The sequence below is a fragment of the Drosophila eugracilis genome, unplaced genomic scaffold, assembly GCF_018153835.1.
Source record: "Drosophila eugracilis isolate 14026-0451.02 unplaced genomic scaffold, ASM1815383v1 contig_498, whole genome shotgun sequence".
Taxonomy (NCBI): Eukaryota; Metazoa; Arthropoda; class Insecta; order Diptera; family Drosophilidae; genus Drosophila; species Drosophila eugracilis.
The window spans coordinates 415,568-437,246 of NW_024573369.1; the positions used below are offsets into that span (position 1 = coordinate 415,568).

The following is a 21,679-nucleotide window of genomic DNA, read 5'->3' on the forward strand; positions in this document are numbered from 1 at the left end:
TGCCACAAGGCGACACAAAAGCGAACTGAGGCGCCCCATCCGGCGACTGTTGGCCGCCATAGCCACATGGAAATGATGCTGCCTGCTGCCCCATGCACGAAGCACCATAAACAGTTCGGCTCCGAGACTCGGATCTCGGGATCTCTACGAGCTGCTGGGGGCGCCAGCAAGAGGAGGCAGCGGCGGATACAGTCGCGGCAGGATACGCACCGTTTTTTTTGGGCATACACTCGTGGGTGGAATATTCGAACATGTTCTCATTAGCACTAAAGGGATTAAACTATGAAAAGGGTTTTGGGTTTCACGGAATTTGCATCTGATTGAGTTTATAACTTAAATCAACGTACTTTAATTACTCCTGGAATAAAATTGTGAGTTATTTTATTTGCTAATTAAGGTTAAGCTAGAATTTCCCTGTACAGTGACTTCCCCTTAGACCTGTACAAGTTTTCCGCCCACCACTGTTCCAAGGCGTAAACTTGAGGCCTGTCTTTGGGCCAAGTTGACGTCTGAACATAGGGCGATGTACAGGGAAAGTCCGGCTAATTAGCCTAGTGTCCGGTCGTATTCGGTGGCACTTGGCGGCACGTTGACCATGTCCTTGTGGTCCTTTGTGCTCTCTCCCCACCCCCAACTTGGCCACTTTTCCCTTCGTGTTTTATCAGTTGACACAAAGTCAACGTTCAGCGCCAGCTGAACTCAATTTGCGCCTGAAAACGCCAGCCACACCTGGCCATGTGAGTTTTTTTTATGGACATGCACTGGGAGGAAAGGCAATAATTGGAATAATAATTATAGAAGGAAAAAGGATCACTAAAAGTTTAGATAAGATATATTAATAGGAGGAAATTTAAAATATTTCTTTTGATATCTCAACCCCCTTTTTCTCACTGTGTATATCAGTGTAAGGTGTGTGTGCTTAAGCCGCAGAAAGTTGCTGTTTCAGTTGCTCTTTCTCCGTCCATTTGCCCTGTTGCCCCGACCGCCCCTTGGCGTTGATTTGGAGTACTGTTTATGCATGCAACAGGGCGTATGAGTGCTGGCTAATTGGCTCGAGGTGGCAGCGCTAGGTCGCAGGTAGAACACAGCAACAAGTGCGGCTCAAACTGCTGAGTGCATCAAAGTTATGACAGCACTGGTTTGTTGCTAGATTAGTTAGGGAAAGAACATTAAAAGTATTATAAGTTTAAGAATGATTATAATATTAGAAAATATTATTGGTTCTTAAACTTTTGTGGAGTTATAGCTCATAAATTCTTGCACTGAAAATAGTTGAAGAGTCAACTTCTCAGAGTAGATGTTCATAATTTAAAACTAAAGCAGATTATTAACTTTATCAAAACTCTTTTTTAAATGTTCTTAGCTGATATAGCTTGTAATGGTACTTAAAATGTGTGCATATTAGTCAGAACTTGTCTTAGAGTTCTTCTTCCATTTCCTTGCGATTGTAAAATCGTTTAAGAAAAACATTTTCAAAGCCCTTTGGAATATTAAGCAGTTTAGGAACTAAAAACTTAGCAATTTCTCCGGCAGTTAGCCGGCACAGTTTGGCACGCACTGGGCGGAAATGTAATTGAAATGCAGCGGGCTTGGTGGTTTTTTGCTGGACTTTGCTTGTTTCGTGCTTATTTATTGCTTTCGGTCGCATTTCGGCGACACTTCGCATGGCTTGTTGCGCTATTGCCAAAAACGATAAAGCGGCAAAAGCAAAACATTTAATTGGCGGCTGCCCCACAGTCCATCTCACAGTTTTTTCTTGTTGTATTTTTTTTTTTTGTATTTTTTGGTCGGATAACTTTCTTTCCGCAAAAAAAGCGAAATAAAAAAGCGTGGACACCCACACTCCCGCTGGCATACAAATGAAGAGTAATAGTCGAAAAGCCCCCCTCCTCTCCACGCCTCTGGCTGCTCCCCTGCTTATGCAAAGTTTAAAACAAAAACAAAAACAAAAACAAAAAAGCCGAAAAAGACGAAAAAATACAAAAGACATTCGCGGCTGATGTGAAAAATAAAAGCAATTAAAAATTATAAATAAATATTGTAATAATTGTCGTATAATCGCCGCCACAAAAGGTAAAGGTAGACGATAAAAACTACATAATTAAATAATTTCGTTGGCTTTTGGCCGTTGGCATTTGAGTGTTATATAATATTGCCCGATTATGTGGGGTTATTGTTTTTCACGGCCCTAATGGCCGGCCCCCCTTTCTTTGTAGTTTTCTTTGTTGTTTTTTTTTGGTTTATTCCCGCGCTGCGCTTACTAATTTAGCCATTGCAACATTTTGGGCCAACACTAAATGCTGTGAAAATCCAACACTTTTGTTACGAAGTGCTAGCGTGGGAGAATTCGCAGTTAACCCAATTTCTATTTCAAATTGTAGTTTAAGTATCTAAAACTGAGGAAAATAGCTTAAACTTCAAAAGGAAAATCAGCTTAGAAAGATAGAAAAATATTTGTTAACCACAAAAATTTATTTACAAATCAAATGGTAAAAACCAGTAGCTATACTTTAAACTAGTTGCTTTAAGATCTATACTATATCATGGTTAAAATGATTAGTAATTAAGACCTTAGGGCAACAGTTTATAGTAACTAATACTTGGAAGCTAGACTAATAACTGATGCCTGAGTACTCAAGCCGTTGGGACTTCGTTTTCGGGGTTTTCTTAGTGATATATCCGAGTGTCGAACTTGCCGCATGCTCAGATCGTAGGCGTTGACATTGATGCACAACTCTGTATAGGCCACCAGTTTGGGAGCCTTCAGTTCAGTGGCCAAGCGGTAAGCCTTGGCCAGGGACTCCTTCAGCTGCTCGCATCTGTTTAGCACGGCATAAACTTGGCAGCCTAGGAAAATGCTGTTGAACATCCAAATCAGGCAGTTGCAGCTGCGTGCCTCTAGATGGGGTTAGTTAGTAGGGTTAAAGATAGGCTATAAGGGGTTAAGGTTAACTTGCACCTTTGAAGGACTTGCGGGTTACGACCAAGCACTTGTCGAAACGCGACTCCTTGAAATGGCAGCGGGCGATCTCGAAGAACAAATAGGAACGTTCGATGGGATAGCGGGAGTGGCGCAGTCGTGCCTCCAGGTGCTCCAGCTTCTGGCTGAGAACAAGATAAAAAGAAGATATAGAAATCTGATCTTAGTGATAAGTTTTTCAAAAGTCAAAGCACTCACTTGATACGACTGTGCCGCTCCTCTTCCCTTTCGATTTCCAGATAGATATTAGGCCCACCAAAGCTAATGTTTATGTCGCGCACCTTCTCCGGCTGCAGTAGATATAGAGTAGGTCGATTCTTGGCCTCCAGAAAGTTAACATTGGCAGGGACAGCGCAGCGATCGCAGTAGGCCATGGCCACGGTGTTGTAGATGTCGTTGAGGAGTTCCCATTTCCAGGGCAGAGCTCGATGGTTCTTTAACTCTATGAATCCCGACATTATGGACTCTACATAGTCCGATAGCTTCTCCACATTTCCCTCTCGCCTTCGCCTGTGCACCTCGTGCAACATCCTCAGGCAGTCGCGTCGTATCTGGTGCTGGGTGTGGAACAGGTGCACCTCCCTGCGCCGACGCAGCTCTTGCTCATCAATCCTCCCGTGACGCTGCCTTACATGCCGCCGGTTGTACAGCGGATTACGGGCTTGCATCATTTTCTAGTTTGCTAGAAATGATAAATGGTTTTCCTAATGGTAATCCGTGGGTTAAAACTCACCATGAACCGCCTGACAATGGAGTACTGCTCCTCGCCCATCTGGCGCATGGTGGGCGTGGTGGCAATCCTCAATGGGTCCAGGAAGTTGCTGTCGCTGCGCAGTTGCCGGAGAAGGGCCACGTCGATGGCACTGCGACCCATGTAGTTATAGCTGTACAGTCTTTCACTCGCCTGTTGGCGAGCCTTTTGCAATGGTGTCCACTGTACTGTCTCCTTGTCGAGGACACTCTGTACATCGCAGTGCTGCCGGTCTCTTAGGGTTTTCCACAGTGGGCGGGTTTCGGAGACGTCCAGTTCCTTCTCCCGCCGGCTTACCTCCTCGAAGACTCCTATGTGTTGTTGCATGAAAGGTCGCAATGATTCGCCCAGGGTGTCTTCGAGAACGGAGAGGGTCTGAGGGTGGCAGTAGGGGTAACTAGTGATTAAGGGGAAAACCTGTGATTTTTAGTACCTTTTAAAGAATTTTCCTAAACGAATTCTTTAAAACTGAAAAATTCAGAGCGAAAGTTAGGTTTCCACTTACCCGATGCTTGATCAGTTGGAATCTGGAGTGGCCAAAGGGTCGGCCCTCCATGTAGGCTGTGGTTAGGGTTTTCTCGAATTCGTTGGCGTCGAAGAGGTCATCGCACTTCTCGGCAACGATAGCGGCTGATCGAGGAACATTAGAATTCGACTTTTTCCGATGGCTGAGCATCATCTCCAGGGCTTGCTGGGCTCTTTGGATATCGAGGAGAGCAAGATCCGGACGAGCCATCGTACGATGGCAGCGACCGCGAAGGAATAGGGACTTGTAGTCGTCACGACAGATTCCCATATCGGCCAAGCCGTCATCCAAACAGCTGCCACGGCGGGAGTTGGCGGCATTGGATGCCATGGGGCAGGTTAGACGACCGGGATGTAGACGCTGGTCCTTGCAGACGGTCACCGCTTTACCGAAACTCTCCAAGGCCATGCGATTCTGATGGCGACGTGTGTAGAAGACGCCCCAATCCCTGAAGATTTGCGATTGGAAGCAGGGTTTCCACTCAATCCGCTGCCAGGGGCGGAGTTGAGGGAGCAGGGAGCCGACTCCCCCACTGTTTAGGCTACCTGTCCAGGACATAATGACGCTACTTAGAATTTAAGCCAACTAGAATTTGGCAAGGAATTAATGGGGAAAGGGGTGCTGGGTCCACTCAGAACTTTAAGTGATGGAGCAAAGCCAAGATGATGGGCAATTCTGAGGAGATTTTCTATTTTTATACCCTAGGGATTTATATTTTGGATCGATTTTTAGGCGAACTTTGTTTTTAATAGCTATTATTAACAACTTTCGATTTTGCAACTATTAGGTTTGACCAAACTGTGATTACATTTAACTTACCAAAAGTTTCTCTTTGGCTTACCAGATTATTACCGAAAAAGTACAAATTTTCGCAAGTTTTCCTCTGCTCTATGCTGGCCTTGTAAGATCCCAGCTATTAAGTTTGAATTTCAGTTATTAAATTACAATTATCATTTATTTCGCTTGAGTTTGGCATTGAGTTGGTTTCAATAAATACAATAAATACGTATTAATTAACAGGCTTCAACGTTTAGCATTAACAATTCATTAACAATTACGAATTACGAATTACGATTTACGAATTACGAATTACAATAAATTAAGTTAAGGAGGGGCATTTAATGGGCTTTCCTCAGGGGGCGTGGCAGGCGGCGATGGCGCAGACGTCGACGTCGGGACAACGACTTGGCTGCCGGCGTCGCCTTTTCATTTTCTTTATCATTTTCATTGGCATTTTCATTCCCATTTCCATATGGATTTGCATAGCCATAGCCATAGCCATAGGCATTTTCCTCAGTTTTCACAGCGCTTTCTTCGAGCTTTGCTGGCTCAGTGGATTCTTCGGCAGCCTCTTCTTCGTCCTCGGCATCGGCTTCATCCTCCTCCGCCTCCTCCTCTTCAGCGTCCTCTTCTTCCTCCTCGTCATTTTCTCCTCCTTCTTCATTATCATCTTCTGCCTCCGCTCCTTCCTCTTCCTCAGCTGCTGCTTCCTCTGGCTTGACCTTTTCTTCATGACCTGTCTTCACCTCTTTCTCCTCGCTTTTCTCTACCACTTCGACCTTTTCTTCCGCCCCTTCTTCTTCCTTTTTCGTCTCTTCTTTTGCCACATAGCTGGGGGGTTCCTTCACCTGGTTTTTTTTCTCCACCTCATCATCATCATCATCGTCCACGTTTATCTCATTATCGCTATCGTTTTCCATTTCAGCAGCCACTGTTGTCGCTTCTTCTTCCTCTTCTTCGGCCTCCTCTTCCTCAGCTGTCTCCTCCTCTTCTTTCTCCGCCTCCTCTTCTGCTGTCTTCTCGCCCTCGTCTTCTACTGTCTTCTCCCCATTGTTCGTGTCATCAATAACAACAATGTTTGGCTTGTTAAATGTCGTAGCCGTTGTTGGTATTTTTGTGGTTGTTGTTGGTATTTTCGTTGTTGTTGTCGTCGACGAAGCTGTTGTTGTTGTTGTTGTTGTTGTTGTGGGCGCCTCAGTGGCTTTTATTGAATTGGTAATTGTTTCAATTACCTGACTTGGCCTCGGGCCACTCTCGCCATAACCATTGTCATTGTCAGGTGTCTCTTGATCGGAGTCCATGCCCGTCTCTTTCTCCGCCTCGTCTTCCTTTTCTTTCGTGTCTTCTGCTGGCGTTTCTTCGGTCTCGTCTTCGAAAGGTGCTTCTTCTGCCTGATCGCTGGCCATTAGCATTTCACTTTCGATTGGCAGGGGTTCAGCCTCTTCGAATTCTTCCTCCTCCTCCTGATGAACTTCACTCTCTTCATTCTTCTCATCTTCACTGTGATGATCTACGGAAAGATTATGTTCTGGTTGAATTTTAGGAGGTTCCATTTTGGGGATTTGGGAGGGATAGCCCGTTGGTTCATCTTCTTCATCTTCATCGGAAAGTTGTTGAATCTTCTCTGGCTGATTCTCCTCGGGTTGTTTTTCCTCAGTTTGATATCCTGGTTCTTCCTTATGATCATCATCCTTCGAATGATCGATTTGACCCAGTGTTTGATAACTTTGTTCTTCATTTTGTTGATCCTCCTCTTTGTCTAGAGGATCGATCAGTGTTTGATTCTTCTGAGGTTGGTCTTCTTTCTGCTGATCAATCGCTGCCTGGGGCTTTATCAAGATTGGATAACCTACAGGTTCTGCTTCCTCCACTTGATCTTCGTTAGCCTGATCACTGATCTGCGACTGATGCTTCTCTGGTTGATATCCCTGATTCGATTGATCCTCCACCTTGACTTCCTCTTGCGATGGATACTCCTCCGGCTGATCTTCCAGCTCAGCATACTCGTATTCCTCGGGATCATCGCTTTGTCCTCCTCCAGCTGGCAGCACAGGCTTGCCATTCTTATCGACATACTGCAGGCCATCCAGGCCCATTCGCATGCACTGGAAGTGCATCTCGAAGAGATCCGTGGTGGCCAGACGCACCACAAAGTCCATGCACATGTTCAGGTTGTTGCCAACCATAGTGACATCGGTCATTTGGACGCACATGGCCATGGGTACGCCCATCATGACGGGAATGCAGAAGGGCGCCGGATTTCGCACCGAGATTCCATACTTCGAGGAGGGTTTTCCGTTCAGATACACCTCCAGTTGGGCCTCCTCCAGCTGGGGCACAAAGCTTACATTGGCACAAACTGCAAAAAGAGGTAAAATGGGAAAGAAAACGTTGAATATACAAAAAAAATTTCAGATAGGCACAACAATGAAACGATTCCATTCAATGAATGAAAGTGGCGGGTGGCAAACTGTCGACAGATCCCAGGCGGACCATAGATGAGGGGGTGGCCAACGCTGGAAGCGCCAACAATTTGTGGCATTTTGATTGGCAAATGCTGGCATGTCACGAAGCGAAGCGGAGCGAAATGGAAACCGCCGATCGCATTCGCATTGTAGTCTCCGGCATGCGCCGCAAAACTCGCGGCCAAGATCGGTTTCTTCTTGGCCAAGGAAATCGGCCTGGAATCCAGCCCAAAAAAAATATATCTATCTAGCTGGTATCTACCCTTAGGCCAGGAGTCATGATTCCGACCAGGTTAAGTGATCCTAATCTATGCATAATCATATGGTTAGGGGATTACTTCGCCCGAAAGGGTATAACTTGGGTAGTGCTTATTACTGGTTATTGAGATATTAAGGCTAATCAGCCTGCTGAAAGGGAAACCTTTTGATTGGTTTTTCTCCGAATGAAAAGCAGGTGCAATGAGGGAAAACTATGTAGTAAAGACTAAGAATGGTTAGAAGGAATGCAACTTCTATCCTTCTTCGGATTCGTTTTAGGAACTAACACTTAAAGCATCGCTAAAGCTTGTTTGTTAGCCTAAAACTAGAATAGAATTTCACAGATTTCTTGGGGTTTTTCACAAACCTTAGAAAGGTTTTCTGCTCAAATTATTATTTCAAAAACATTCCTTAACGGAGTCTATACTTGTTAACTTCTGATATATGACAACTTCTTCGATTCAAGGATACTGTAAGTCCTGCTGAGAAGGCCTAGAGATGTCCCTTAAACTTCTTCTAATTATCCCCCTTTTCCCATCTCACAATAACCCCGCACATTCTTCTCACCTTTCTGATCGAATCTATATTGATCGACCTTGAGACCCGCACAGCATCCGCAGGTTGGTCCGTTGCACTCGCAGGGCTGTCCAAAGGTGGACCAGATGGAACCCTTCTCCGAGTACTTAACACTGGCCAGGTTACGACCCCGGGACACACTGACCGTGGGCGGTAAATAGGGTTGGTGGGACTTCAGTTCGTAGAAGATCAGGCCATTGCTATAGCTGCGCGAGGATATTTGCAGGGGGCAAAGGACCAGCACTAGGGTTAGACTTAAACCGATCCAAGGAATCATGGCCACTGATTGTTAGATTAAAATCCACACTCAAATGATCAAAATAAAAAAAAAAAATGAAAAACAGAATCAAAGATCACTGAACAAAAATGCTGATAATGCGGACGCAAGGCGGTTTTGGTGGCGCTCTTGAGGAATTCGCGGATCACTTCACGAGTCAGCGGTAACGGTATAGCCGTGGCAATCCAAATGGCAATTCCACTTATTCAGAGCTCCTCGTACTGGAGCAATGACAACCGTTCGCGATCGACGACAATTAAATATTAAAACGCTGAACGCGACGAGCGTTAGCTTAAAAATGAAATGGAAACCGCCGGCCGAAGAAGTCGACAGCGGCGGCAGCAGAGGCCAAAATGTTGCTGCTGGGAGACAAGGCAGCAGCAGCAGCAACAGCAATACCAATAGCAATAGCAAAAGCAACAGCAACAGCAACATCAAACGGCAGCAGCAGCAACCTCGTTAAATTGTCGCTCGTTGCGGCTGTTTGCTGTTTTTGCTATAGCAAACTATTTGTACACTTCCCAAAAATGGGGTAGATTAAAGTTATGAGTTAGTTAAAGCATAAACTTAAACTTTTTCATTATTTTTAGGAACTTTAAAATAGTTTTCAGTGCTTAAAGGGAAGGGGAATTTTTTCTTTAAAGTCTTTTTGTTTTCATTTAAACTAAAGTAAAGTCTATCTTTACTCTTTTTTTATTTACCTGACATTAATTCTTGATTTTTCTTAAGGAGTTTATATAATTTTATCATATTATTATTGGGCTAAAACCCCTACTTAGAGTATCAAAGATTCCCCCATAAATTCCTCCAACAATTTACTTCTTATCAGCAGCGGCAAATCGCCAGTTGCTGTTGTTGCCGCAGCAACATTTATTCTGTTTTTGTTTTTGTTTTTGCTGTTGTTGTTACTGTTTCTGTTACTGTTAGTGGTGCTGTTCGTGTTGTTGGAGTTTTTACTGTGACCGCCGCTTTGTTTATTTGTCTTTTAAGTCGATGTTGCTGCTGTGTCTGCAGCAGTTGCTGTTGATGTTGCTGTTGCTGCTGTTGATGCTGCATTGCTTTGTTGCGTGTGCCGAGCGTTTTTTTCTTTTATTTTTTTGGGGCGACAGTGACAAGAAAATTGCGGCGATCGTGACTGGCTGGGAAAGCCAAAAACAACAAAACTCCACAGTCCACAGTCCACACTCTGGACTCCCTGGCACATTTGTTGTTGCTTTTGGTGTTGCTGTTGGTGTTGTTACGCAAAGCACTTGGGGCAGGTCATGGCCTTATGGACTCCTCAGTGCTGTGATTTTCGAACTGGGAACCATTACAGCCGACGGGAGTTACGGTTATGGCCGACGCTGTTGCCACAAACACCGCTGATTTATCGATCCAATTGTCCCATCTGCCACTGTCACCCGACTATTCTCTGTTGGTTTTCACCCTTTCCCTAAGCCGCCCTTTTCCCAAGTATCAATTGGCCAATAAACCAAGTTGCTGCTTTCGTACGTTTGGTTAGAAATCTTTATTTGTTTTTTTTTTAAGGATTTCAAAGTTATTTTTATTTTTTATAATAGTTTTCTGGGTACCATGGGCAGGGTTAAATAATTATATCAAAAATAAACAACTTTTCAGTCCAAATTTAAACATTTGAAGGTATTAAAAAACCCATTTCTTTGATAGTAAATTGTGTTTTCTTTTTACCTTTTAATGAGTTTATGTTATGGCCAAGTTAACAAAAACTATTTGGACATCATTTGATTTGGATGTCGGCGTATTTCGGTGGCTATTTCGGTTACCGGTGGTCGGTCCCAATCGCCTTAGGGCCCTGCTATTGCATAATGTCTAACCCAGACTCATTTATCAGCCAAATGCATGGCCAATGGCCAATGGCCAATAGAGAGTCTCGAACTGCAATCTTGTTAAGCGTTAAGGGGGACAGACACTTGCCAAGTTGGAAGGCTGAACGGGCGGAGAGTGAAATGAAGCGAAATGTAAAATGTTAAATGGAAATCAAATTGAAAATGAAAATGAATTTAACAAAAATGGAAATAAAAAGTGTCGCCAACAATTAACACTAATAAGCCGCCGGTGCGGTGCAATGTGCTTTCGTTTATGTAATGAATGGTCCATCCATCGTCGCATCCGCCGGCATCTGGTCATTATTAACTGGCTGGCTGGCTGGCTGACTGGCTGGCTCGCTTATTGGGCATTATTAATTCATTACTGATAATATCAATTTGGCACGCCAGTGGCTGGCTCTTTCTCTGTTGGTTTATTTCAGTTTTCTGCTTGGCCCTTACGCAAAACTAATGCCATGGCTTAAACTCAACTCAAATCTGGGTCAATATACAAAGTAGAGCTTCCAACGGTTTTCAAATGCTTACATTTCCTGGTTCAGAACATCCTGAAAGCTTTCCAAGGACGAACGCATAGATAAGTTTGAAAAGCTCAGTTAGGAAATGAGGTTGGTTTTCTGGCTAAAGTTTGTCTAAAGTCAAAGAAAGCTGTTAACATTGGTTTTGGTTTATAAATCAGAAGCCAAATCTGCATTTTAAAAACTTCTTTCCCAACCTAAAACGACTTAAGTGATTTGAAAAAATCATCTAATGATCACAATGATCATCATTTATGATGAGAATCCAGTTCTTCGATTTGATTTACACTCGATGCCCTGAAGGTATTTCCCTTTTACCTCTGCAAACTCGCAATATTATAAATGCATTACGAACTTTCGCTTTTCGCCCTGCCATGTGCATTGTCATTTGGGGTTATGTAAAATGCAACTAAACCTTTTGCTGTGCACAAAATAATAAGCAAAGTGAAAGCTTAGCTTCCGGATTAAGTTATTAAAATAGCAATTGCAATTGTACTTCTCAGTATTCCTTGCACTTTTTGAAATTCCAATGGAGATTAAACAAAAAAGAAAAAGAAAAGGTTTTATGCCCAAAAACATTAGAATTTAGTTCATAACTTAGCCAAATATTGTCCGATTATGGAATGCCATGCCTCGTTGTAATCGTTATTAAATTTCCATAAAAACCGCATTCACAGCTAAAAATCTTGATTTTTGGCCATTTTTAACAAATTTTTATGAAATGAAAATCGAAAATGAGAAATTTGAGTTCTTGTTTCTTTCCCCCCCCAATATGACAGTTATTATGTCCATAAGTTAGCCAAATGTGGTCAGAAAAAGGAATTTAATACCTCGTTGACCTTGTTTTCTAACTCTTATCAAATCTGTATTCACGGCTTGAAATGTCAAATTTTGGGCCATTTTTCGGAAATTTGGATGATAGGTACCCCTTATCGAAAATGCGAAAATTGGTTACTCCTGTTTTTCTCCCCAAGTCGCCAGTATTTTGCTCATAACTTGGCCGATAATGGCCCAAATATGGAATGTAATACCTCGCTGAGCTTGTTTTCTTATTCTTATCAAAACTGCATTCACAGTTTGAAATGTCGAATTTGGGCCATTTTTCGAAAATTTGGATGATGGTACCCCTTATCGAAATTGCGAGAATCGCCTTCTCCCAAAGTACGCCTCAAAATGAAAGTATTTTGCCCATAACTCAGCCAATAACGGTTCAAAATCGGAATATAGATCCAGGAAATGCTTGTCTTCTTGTCCTTTGTAAATCTGCATTCAAAGTTGAAAAAGTCAAATTTGCGCCTTTTTTCGGAAATTTGAATGTTGGTACCCCTTATCAAAAATGCGAAATTTGGATTATCCCGATTTGCCCCTCACAAGACAGTCAAGACAGCATGTCCATAACTGAGCGAATAATGCTCCGATTATCGAATGTAATGTCTCGTCAAGTTGGTAATTAAATTTCCAACAAAACATAATTTACACCTAAAAATCTTCATTTTTAGGAATTTTTCGAAAATATACGATGTTACCCCTTATCGAAAATGCGAAATTCTGTTTCTCCCTTTGTCCTCTTTTGAGTCACAGTATTATGCCCATAACTAAGCCAATAGTAATCCGATTCTGGAATGTTATATCTCGTTGAATTTGTTATTAAATTTCCAACAAAACTGGATTCACACCTAAAAATCTAAATTTTTGTAAATTATTAGCAAAAAAAGACGATGTTACCCTTTATCGAAAATGTGAAATTCGGTTTCTCCCTTTTTCCTCTGTTGAGTTATAGTATTATCCCCATAACTAAGCCAATAGTAACCCGAATCTGGAATGCTATATCTCGTTGAATTCGTTATTAAATTTCCAACAAAACTGGATTCACACCTAAAAATCTTAGTTTTTGGCCATTTTTAGTCAAATTTGATGATGATACCCCTTATCGAAAATGTGAAATTTATTTCATGCCGAGTTCTGCCCAAAAACGACGTATTATGTTCATAACTAAGCCAATATTGGTCCAAATATAGATTTTAATACCGCGATGAGCTTGTTTTCTAATTCTTAACAGATTTGTATTCAAAGTTGAAAAAGAAAATTTTTTGGCATTTTTCACAAAAAAGACGATGTTGGTCCTTATCAAAAATGTGAAATTTGTTTTTTACTATTTTGCACTCGAAATCACATTATTTTTCTATAGCAAAACCAATGCCACTTATCTTTGAACAGTTACTCTAAAACTGTAAGCTATTTAAAACGTTGCCCTAAAAGCATGCTGTAAAACTTTTCAAATTAGAGCCGCTCTTTTCAAACTTTCCATTGAAAATTGATTGTATTTCGAAACTATAAACCAATTCAAGTTTCCCACTCCGGTTTTTGAGTTAAATAATAACACACAGTAAATATATATTTTTTTGTAATATTTTAATACATTTTCTTTGTTCTTGAATACATACAATGCTCTTGTTTCTGTTTTTTTGTTTCATTTTTTTTTGTTTGTTTTTGTTGTATAACACCGACAAAGCAACTGGTTTCGCTGTGGATAGACAAAATTCACAAGCGTTGCCGAATAATATGCCATCCAAGTACATGTACATGTGGGCTCCCCGGGGAACCCGTAAATATGTTGTGATATATAGGTAAATATATATGTATATATATTATTTTCATATATGTCGATGAGTGCGTTAACGCTTATGTGTTTGTGTGTGTGTGTGTGTGTGTGTGTGTGTGTGTGTAAATATGCACAATGATATATAAAAAGTTACATAATTGCATTATGCCTGACTTCTATATGTGTATCCAAAAGATATCGTTCACAAAAAATATCTTCGATAAAACATTTTGTTTCAATCTTTTTTCATTTTTTTTTTTTTTTTTTTTTTATTATTATTATTATTTTTTAGCTAAATATGTTTGTCGTACACACGCACATGTATATTTGAATAGATGTAAATCGTATATAAGTATGTTCTGTTTTCTTTTTTTTTTTTGTGTATATATATAAGATATATTCCTTGTTCTTCGCTTCATTACTCTTGTATACATATAAATTTACTTGACAGACAAAAAAACCTTTTGTTTTTTGTTTTTAATATTATTTCTTGTTTGCAAATGTTTTGTAAATGTTCACAAATACAGGCATTAGAGTACTACAAATTGGTTTTTATCCATAATAATGGGGAATACGATTAATTCTAGGTTCGTTATATAATACATACATAAGGAAAGTGCTGCCAGCTGCTCAGAGTTTCCACTTCGAAAGGGTTAACAGAATGAAAGAAAAACCAAAGAGGGGAAATCTTTCATGGTCATGGATATACACCTTCCAAAAGGCCTACTTCTTCGTGACAGTTTCCCAAATATTTTAACAATTAATTTTCGCTTTTTTGATCTCTTATTGTACAGACAACATTATTTCCCTTTAGCTTGTTGGCTTGGCCGCTCTCTTGTGTGTGTGTGAGTGTGTGTGTGTGTGTGTGCTCTTATCTCTTATCAACCTAGTCCTATAGCCTAAGTAACATATTATCCTTAAAGAACTAGCGAAAAAAAAACACTTGTATATTTGGATATTCAGTTATGAACTACATACGATGAAAAAAAAAACATTTCTCTAGGGGCTAAGTTTCACATTCTAACGCATGAATAGAGAACGCAGGGAGATAGTTGGCTGTTCGAGTTTGAGAAAAAGCTGACTAAGCTCTAGGATTCTACATAAATCAAGAAAACCAGAAACATTCGCTGTTTATACACCCCTGTGACCAATTCCGGTTCCAAATCAGAGTCAAACTTAGCTTTTCCGAGAAAGTTTGCTGAATTTTTCACATGGATTTTGAATGAATTGCGAAATGAACTTAATTTAACTTTGATTTTCAATGATTTTGGTTTTTTAACAAAGAAATATAAAGAGAAAGAGAGAATTTTGAAAATATTTAAACTTTATAATGATTTTTGAGCTTAAAACTTTGAAAGTTTTACTTGCGAAATTGCGAAATTTTGACAGTTGTTAATTGAATTTTTAATTTAAGATTTTAAATGATTTTATTAGAAAGAAATGAATGAGCTAATAGAACCTCCGAATTGGTTTGGAAATGCCCACAGGGCCGCTAATAAATATATTCGAAATTTTCCTCTTACAGCAAACGCAAAAAGAAATCAAGGGATGTGGGTGGCCGCCGTGATTTGTGCCTAAACGTAATCCTACGAGCTACTAACTAAATTTCGAAAAACAATGTACACGCGAATCTAGAACTCCTTGAGGCTGCCGCCGCGCTTCAGTTTGGTCAGTCGCTTTAGACTGGCACCCAACATGCCACCCGATCCTCCAGTTCCTCCACCGCCGCTTCCCGATCCTCCATCGTGGCCGGCACTGCGATCTCGCTGAATGAAGGAGCCACGGAACCGAACGCGTCCACGTCCACGGCGTTGCATCTGTTGCAATTGCTGTTGCTGCTGATGGTGCTCGCCCACACGGCGCCACAGCTCGGTGAGCGGCGGATGGTGCTGGTGGGGATGCTGCTGAAGGGTGCAGCAGCACACCAGCTCCTGCGATTATAACTTCTTCTCCCACACCACGATGTGGGCGTCATTGGAGTTGGCCGTTAGCGGAGAGCAGCTGGGATTGCCCGACTGCATCGTTTGGCCACTAGAGTTGGATCCACTGCCACCACCACCGCCGGAACTGCTGTTCTTATGGCTGGGCGAACCACCCGCCCCGTTGTACCACATCTGACGCCAATAGCCTCGTCCACCCATCAGGGTAATCACTGTCCTTGGTCCATCGGCGTTCTGTTGCTGCTGCTGCTTGGTGTTCTGCTTCTGTTTCCGCTTCAATGTGGCCACCGCAGCGGCGGGCTTGTCCAGTCCCTGATTCACTGTACCCAGCCTGCTCATTTCCTCCGGCTTGGCTGAGCTATTCAGCTGCTGTTGCTGCTGCTGATGGTGATGGATATCCGCTGTGGTCATCAGGCCATTCTCGGATATGTTGCCCAGATCACTGCCCGTGCCGGAGGTCTTGTGGCTGGCACTGCTGCTGTTGCGGGACACGGATCGTCCGCCAAAGTGCCGGATGCCCATGCTCTCTTCGCTGCCCGACGACGTGTACAGGCTGGAGGACTTGGAGTCCACCGACCAGTTGGATAGGTCCAGTGATCTCGGACGCGAGGCCTTCATCCGCAAACGTCTGTCCAGGGTGCACACCTTGCCGGGTATAGCTGCCAATTCGGGATCCGATCGTCGCATTCCCTCGTACATCATGTCCATAAGGTTGCCCTGGTTACCGTCCTCGGCATCGTAGTCTTCCTTCACAAATATCAGCTTGCCATACAGGCCGTAAACATCGCAGATGCCGTGCTCGCCATGCTGCGAGGTATTTCCACTTGCAGTTCCTGTGCTCACAGCTACGGTTCCTACACCTCCTCCACCGCCGGCTGCAGTGGCTCCCAGGCCACGGGGTAGAGTTTTGGACATTCTATTGGGATCATCGCGGAACCGTTTGCGGTGGAACGCTGGTGAATTAGCCAGCGAGGCGCGGATTTTGGCTGTTAGGCTCTGATCCAAGGAGTTCTGCTTATCCAGCTTGGAGCTGCGCGGTGATGAGGCCGTCGAATCTACACCGTGATTGGTGGCAGCCACTTCCTCCTTGACCAAATCGCGTCGCAGAACTACAGCACCATCGTCCAGTTCCTGGATCTTGGGATCCGCATCGATGGCCGGCAGCTGGAGGTCATCGCCCATGCTGGGCACCAGCGGAGCTGCACCCACGGGCGGTGGCTTGTAGGCGGGATAAACCTTCGGGATCAATGGTAGCAGGAAGGTGATAGGTCCAAAATGCGCATGGCAGGACATGTTAATGCCACCGCTAATGATGGGCACGCCCTCCAGTCGGGGCAGCGGAATGGTCACCGCAATGCCCACATTGGTGCCGACCCACAGTAGTCCCTTGCAGGCCATCAAAGCGGTCACATACACCGAGCTGTTGTTCAGCGGCTGCTCCTTTTTGCCATCGTGCCGCAGGACACTGGAGGCTATGTTGATGTCCTGCAGGTGCTTAAACGTCTCCGTGTGGTACAGGCACAGCATTGTGGAGTTCTTCAGCGATATCCACAGACCAATACCCGAGTGGGCCATCAGATTCACCTGCTGACTGGCTCCGTGCTGCACCTCGAAGCTACGCTGGATCTCGCCATTCAGGGCGTTCATCACGTACACCCGGTTGCCGCACGAGGCGTAGATGCACATGTTGATCGGCAGCAGACTGGGCACTATTAGATCGGAATCTCCCAAACGGATGATCTGTGGATCCCTCAGCTGCCAAACACCATCGTTTCCACGTCGGAAGATCAACACCGTGGCCCCTGACAGGGCCACGTAGACGGCATCGAAGTGGTAGAGAATCCGCTGCACTGCTCCCGGTACAGAATAGCTGCCTAGTTGCTCTTCCTGCTCTGGATTCCTAGCAGAGTAGACCAGAATCTTACGACTATCCGTGCCCAGCCAAACCAGATCGCCCAGCAGACTGGCCGGCTCATCGCGTGTCCTCAACTGATCCAATCCCTTGACAAATTCCAAGGCAGAGACCTGCGTTTCGAAGAGATCAAAGGAACCAGCCTCGCGGAGATTGCCCGCTTGCTGAGGATGCTGGGCCAGAACGGTGATGTGCGAGGAGGTTCCGTCGCTGCTGCACATCCACAGGTAATTCAGCTGCTTGTGCCGGCGTCGCGCATTTCCGCTCTGCTTGGTGTCATTGGCGATGCTGTAGTAACATCCACAGCGCACCTGGAAAACAGAAAGACCGGATTAGGGATCAGGATTAAAGGCTTAGAGATAAGGAAACTCACCTCGGTTTGATGCTGTGACTTGTAGACAGGCATCGCCTTGACAAAGAGTGGCATTTTGCGCGACTGCTTTTGCTGGACGGCTTCCTGCAGCTGCAGTTGCTCCTGCGTCTGGCGGGGATCCCCCGCTCCCGTGTGCGGATGCTGCAGCGTATGATGATGATGATGGGCAGGCTGCGGATGAGAGCCACCACGTTCCCAGGCCGGTGAATTGTTCGGATCGAGAGCCAGCTGGGCCAGACGCAGCTCCGTGATCCATTCCTTCTTCACCGACGGCGTTTGCGTCTGGAATGTGAAGGTCTCCTCCTTGCCGGACTTGTGGCGTCCAGTGAGCTGCAGACAGCAGGAATCCACCCAGGCCATCTCCTCATCCTTACGCTGAATGGAGCCCTGAATGAGATTGAGCACGTTGCGTGTGGTATTGGCGTTCAGTTCCTTGTAGCTGCCCTTCAAGCTGGACACCAGATCCTGGATGCGGGAGATCACCTCATAGTCGTACATCAGGGTGCTCATCTCGCTGCACAGATTATCTGCCCCGTTGGTCAGTTGGGCAGCTGGCGAGCTGTGCGGATCCCCGTAGCCGCTGAAGCCTGAGGAGCCACCATGACCTGGTAGGGTGCTGTTGGCATATGGACTGCCATTGGCCCCGCTGCTGCCATTCGACTTCAAGCTACCGCCACGGTTAAGACCTGGAAATCAAATCTCGAGTCAGTTTCAAATGGTATACGAATGCATTTTGAATCCTTACCCGCTGTGAGAATCCTCGAGAGCGTAGCCGACGTGCTGTTGTCCACGATCTCGACATCGTTCACCGGGAACATCCATTTGAAGGTTAGCTTCTCGGTGGCTCCGAAATCGTGGGATTGCTTGGGCGCCACCGACACACAGATGACCTTATCGTTGAGCAGGAGCAGACGACGTTGTTTGCATTTGACAATGAACCCGGCCTGATTGAACTCCATGTGGGTGACATTGTCCTCGCGGAGTAAGTACCTCGGCCGATTGCCACCGGCTGAATCGCTGACACTGACGCTACTCAAGCTAAGGGATCGGGCATTGAAGGTGCCCGAGATATGGCCAAGCATCTCCTTGAATGCCTGGTACTGCTCCGCCTCCCGTTTGCTTTCGTTGAGCAGCTCCGCCAGCAGTTCCAGCTGCGACAAGGCCAACTGCAGTGACATCCGATCGTGGTGGCCCTGCGGCGTGTACTTCAATAGATCCTGCAGGAAGAGTATGAACTGGGGGAAACGCTGCACTGGCTTTACCATCAGGCCAAAGAACGACAATCGATCATGGGCACTGATCTGTTTGACCTTAAAGAAGTCGGCCAGTGCCGATTTGCGTTTCTCCTCCATTTTGGCCAACTCCATGGCCGCGGAGAAGTTATTGATGAAACCAGAATAGATCTCCAGGAGCTGTGGCTTCCCAAAGGCGTTCACAAAGCAATCGCCAATCTTCTCATCGCGATCCCAATTCCGGACGCACTCGGCCAACGAAATGCGGAACAGCTTGTGCGAATGAAGGATGTCCGGCAGGCAATGGAACAGGGTGGCTATCTTGACCGGATTCAGCACCGGCGGACTGCACTCCTCCAGCGGTTTCTTGTAATCCTGTTGGATGGTAAGAGATTAAGACTGTTTAGTGGGTTTCACGACTCTTTTTCAAGGAGTTACACCAGACTGTTTGGGGTTTTCTTAATAAATTTGGAAAACTATCTAACTTTCATCTTAAATTTGCAAATATTTATTTAATTTTTAAAGGTTTGGTGCAACGCCTTAAGTTAAAAGTTTTTACCAAGCTCTTTGCGCCGGATTTTCTAGCGTTTTCTCACACAGTTTTTCTATTTTTTTGGGCTTAGATTTAAATCTGGTTTTTGTTTTTCAAAGAGTATTCAAGTGTCGTGGTTTTTCTAATTTTGTAACTACTTGTGGGTGAAATATGAATTTGGGTTCAGATCGGAGTGTGTTAGTTAGTTTGGTTAGTGGGTTAGAGTTAGTGAGTGTGATTAGTTAGTTTGTTTGGTTGGTTGGTTGTTTTATGACGGTGAAATCGGCAGTTATGGCATATGGGAAGAGGATGGCATGTAAAGAGATCAAATGATTTGATATGAGATTAACATTAGTCGGTGGTTAACTAAGGGCTATCTAAGGTTGTCTAACTAACAAAGGCATGCAGTGATATTATGTAAGCTACTGAAAGATTTAACTTGACTTTGGCTTGGGTTTACTTTCTTTTTACTATCAGTTAGTTTAAGCTTCCATCTAGTATCCTTTCATTCCGAGCTAATAACTTCTCTGTTTCTCCCCCATCTAGTTTCCGACCCTCTGGACTTCATCACACATCACTTCATAACGATATCCCCAACCTAGTCAACATCCTATATATTTTTGTAGAAGACCAATCGGATATCTGGAACGTTAAGAACCATGTCGGACCTGAAGGATCTTAACCTGACAAAGGAGCAAATGGAAAAGCTTCAGGAGCAGCTGAAGGACGTGTTGAAAGACGGTGTCGAGCCGGACTGGAGGATGGCGGCCTTGTTCAGCTCCATCGATAGTGTTCGCCTCTTTGTGGAAGCTGACAAGCCAGAGACTTACGTTCAATTTAAGGATCCGAAACTACACAAGTTTATGGTGGTTCGTAATGGAGATGCAATGGGATGCTCTGATTGCGAACGTTTCGATCGGGAAAACAGGAAGGATCTCGCCCGCTGGGATGTGGATAAGGTGTACGAAGTGAATCTCGTTAAGGAATCTGATGCCGAGCAATTTGGAAAGTTTCAAATTGACGAAACCACTGGCGAATGCTATATGATGTTGCCCATAGACATTAGCTTACTCATCCGGGGGGTCAGCTTATCATCCGAAAAGTCCACCGCCTTAAAGAGGGAACCGGGACCAGGACCCACTTTCTATCTGTACGATCTCGATGACCAACCTGAAAAGGTAGCTGATCTCGATGATCATTCTTTAGACCCATCACAGGAAGCTCTCGATGATCATCCCCAAGAGGTAGGATCACAGGAAGCTTCCGATGAACATCCCCAAGAGGGATCACAGAAAGATCTTGATCAGAAAGCAAATATCAACCAGGATGAATCGGTTGATGATGAACCGGTGGAGCCAGAGGAACAATTTTACTGGGAGTTCGCCTCGCACGTTTTCGAGATGCCCAAAACCTGTTTCCCATTCGAAGTGTCTTTCGATTCCGAAGGGGATCGCATGTCGGGCGGCGCAGACGATTTGGAAGCCCAGGAATTGCCAACAGATGACGATTTGGAAAATACCGATGGATACTTGAGTGAGGCAGTGCAGGTCATGGACGATCTCTACAAGTATCTGGATAATTTGGACGACTAAAGGTAAACTCCATCTCGGAAAAGGTTATATCTAAACCAGAAATCAGATCCTACTTCCAACTTCAGTGTCTGGTCGAAACTTTCTAACTAGATCTGTTAAATTTTCAAAGTTCGATTAAATTAAAAAGTTACAAGTTAAAATGGAAACCTTCTCATCTAATCTACTATATATCCTGGATTCTTGGGATCAAGGGGTTACTATATTGGCATGCGGTAAGCTATACTCGTTTATAATCCGATTTTGTAACCGATTTAGTGGCTATAATCAAAGTTGCTTAAACACTCACATTGACTAGTCGCTGCAGGGTGGCCACATACGAGTTCTCACTGTGCACGATGGCTGCCACAATGTGGCGCCTCTTCAGCTGCTGCTGGGACAAACCGGCGGGGGCGGGCGGCAGCATGGGGACAATCAACCGATTATGGGCGGTACGAGCTGTTCCATTGGCCCGACTCCCCGGCGTCATCATCAGGTCCATATCAAAACGATTCGCGGTGGCCTCGTCATCCTCCGACTGCAAAAAG

General features: G+C 44.3%; 4 protein-coding genes across 7 annotated transcripts in view; 1 reads left to right on the forward strand and 3 right to left on the reverse strand.

Moving 5' to 3' along the window:
* LOC108105340 overlaps positions 1–21,301 on the forward strand; it is a 41,416-nt gene extending 20,115 nt beyond the window's left edge. For 2 of the 3 annotated variants that reach the window (XM_017211834.1, XM_017211835.1), the window contains one exon: positions 20,110–21,301. In XM_017211834.1, coding sequence (XP_017067323.1) covers positions 20,223–21,155 — 933 coding nt within the window. In that variant the 5' untranslated portion in view covers positions 20,110–20,222 and the 3' untranslated portion in view covers positions 21,156–21,301. Of the gene's footprint in view, positions 1–19,366; positions 19,417–20,109 lie in introns of those variants that run through there. The other variant, XM_017211836.1, reaches the window with a different exon arrangement.
* Positions 2,454–4,724, reverse strand: LOC108105339. Its single transcript, XM_017211832.1, has 5 exons — positions 4,237–4,724; positions 3,714–4,106; positions 3,179–3,654; positions 2,960–3,105; positions 2,454–2,898 (listed from the first exon to the last, which is right to left on the reverse strand). Exons 1-5 carry the CDS (start codon positions 4,663–4,665, stop codon positions 2,594–2,596), a joined length of 1,749 nt encoding a protein of 582 aa, XP_017067321.1. The 5' UTR covers positions 4,666–4,724; the 3' UTR covers positions 2,454–2,593.
* LOC108105337 (myb-like protein X) lies at positions 5,194–8,880 on the reverse strand. Its single transcript, XM_017211830.2, has 2 exons — positions 8,328–8,880; positions 5,194–7,396 (listed from the first exon to the last, which is right to left on the reverse strand). Exons 1-2 carry the CDS (start codon positions 8,611–8,613, stop codon positions 5,376–5,378), a joined length of 2,307 nt encoding a protein of 768 aa, XP_017067319.1. The 5' UTR covers positions 8,614–8,880; the 3' UTR covers positions 5,194–5,375.
* The window catches only part of LOC108105335, a 107,041-nt gene continuing 99,398 nt past the window's right edge, over positions 14,037–21,679 (reverse strand). For both annotated transcript variants that reach the window (XM_017211828.2, XM_017211829.2), the window contains 4 exons: positions 21,442–21,669; positions 18,545–19,406; positions 17,800–18,485; positions 14,037–17,737 (listed from right to left, as the gene is read on the reverse strand). In XM_017211828.2, the coding sequence (XP_017067317.1) occupies positions 15,512–17,737; positions 17,800–18,485; positions 18,545–19,406; positions 21,442–21,669 (4,002 nt within the window). In that variant the 3' untranslated portion in view covers positions 14,037–15,511. The remainder of the gene's footprint in view (positions 17,738–17,799; positions 18,486–18,544; positions 19,407–21,441; positions 21,670–21,679) is intronic.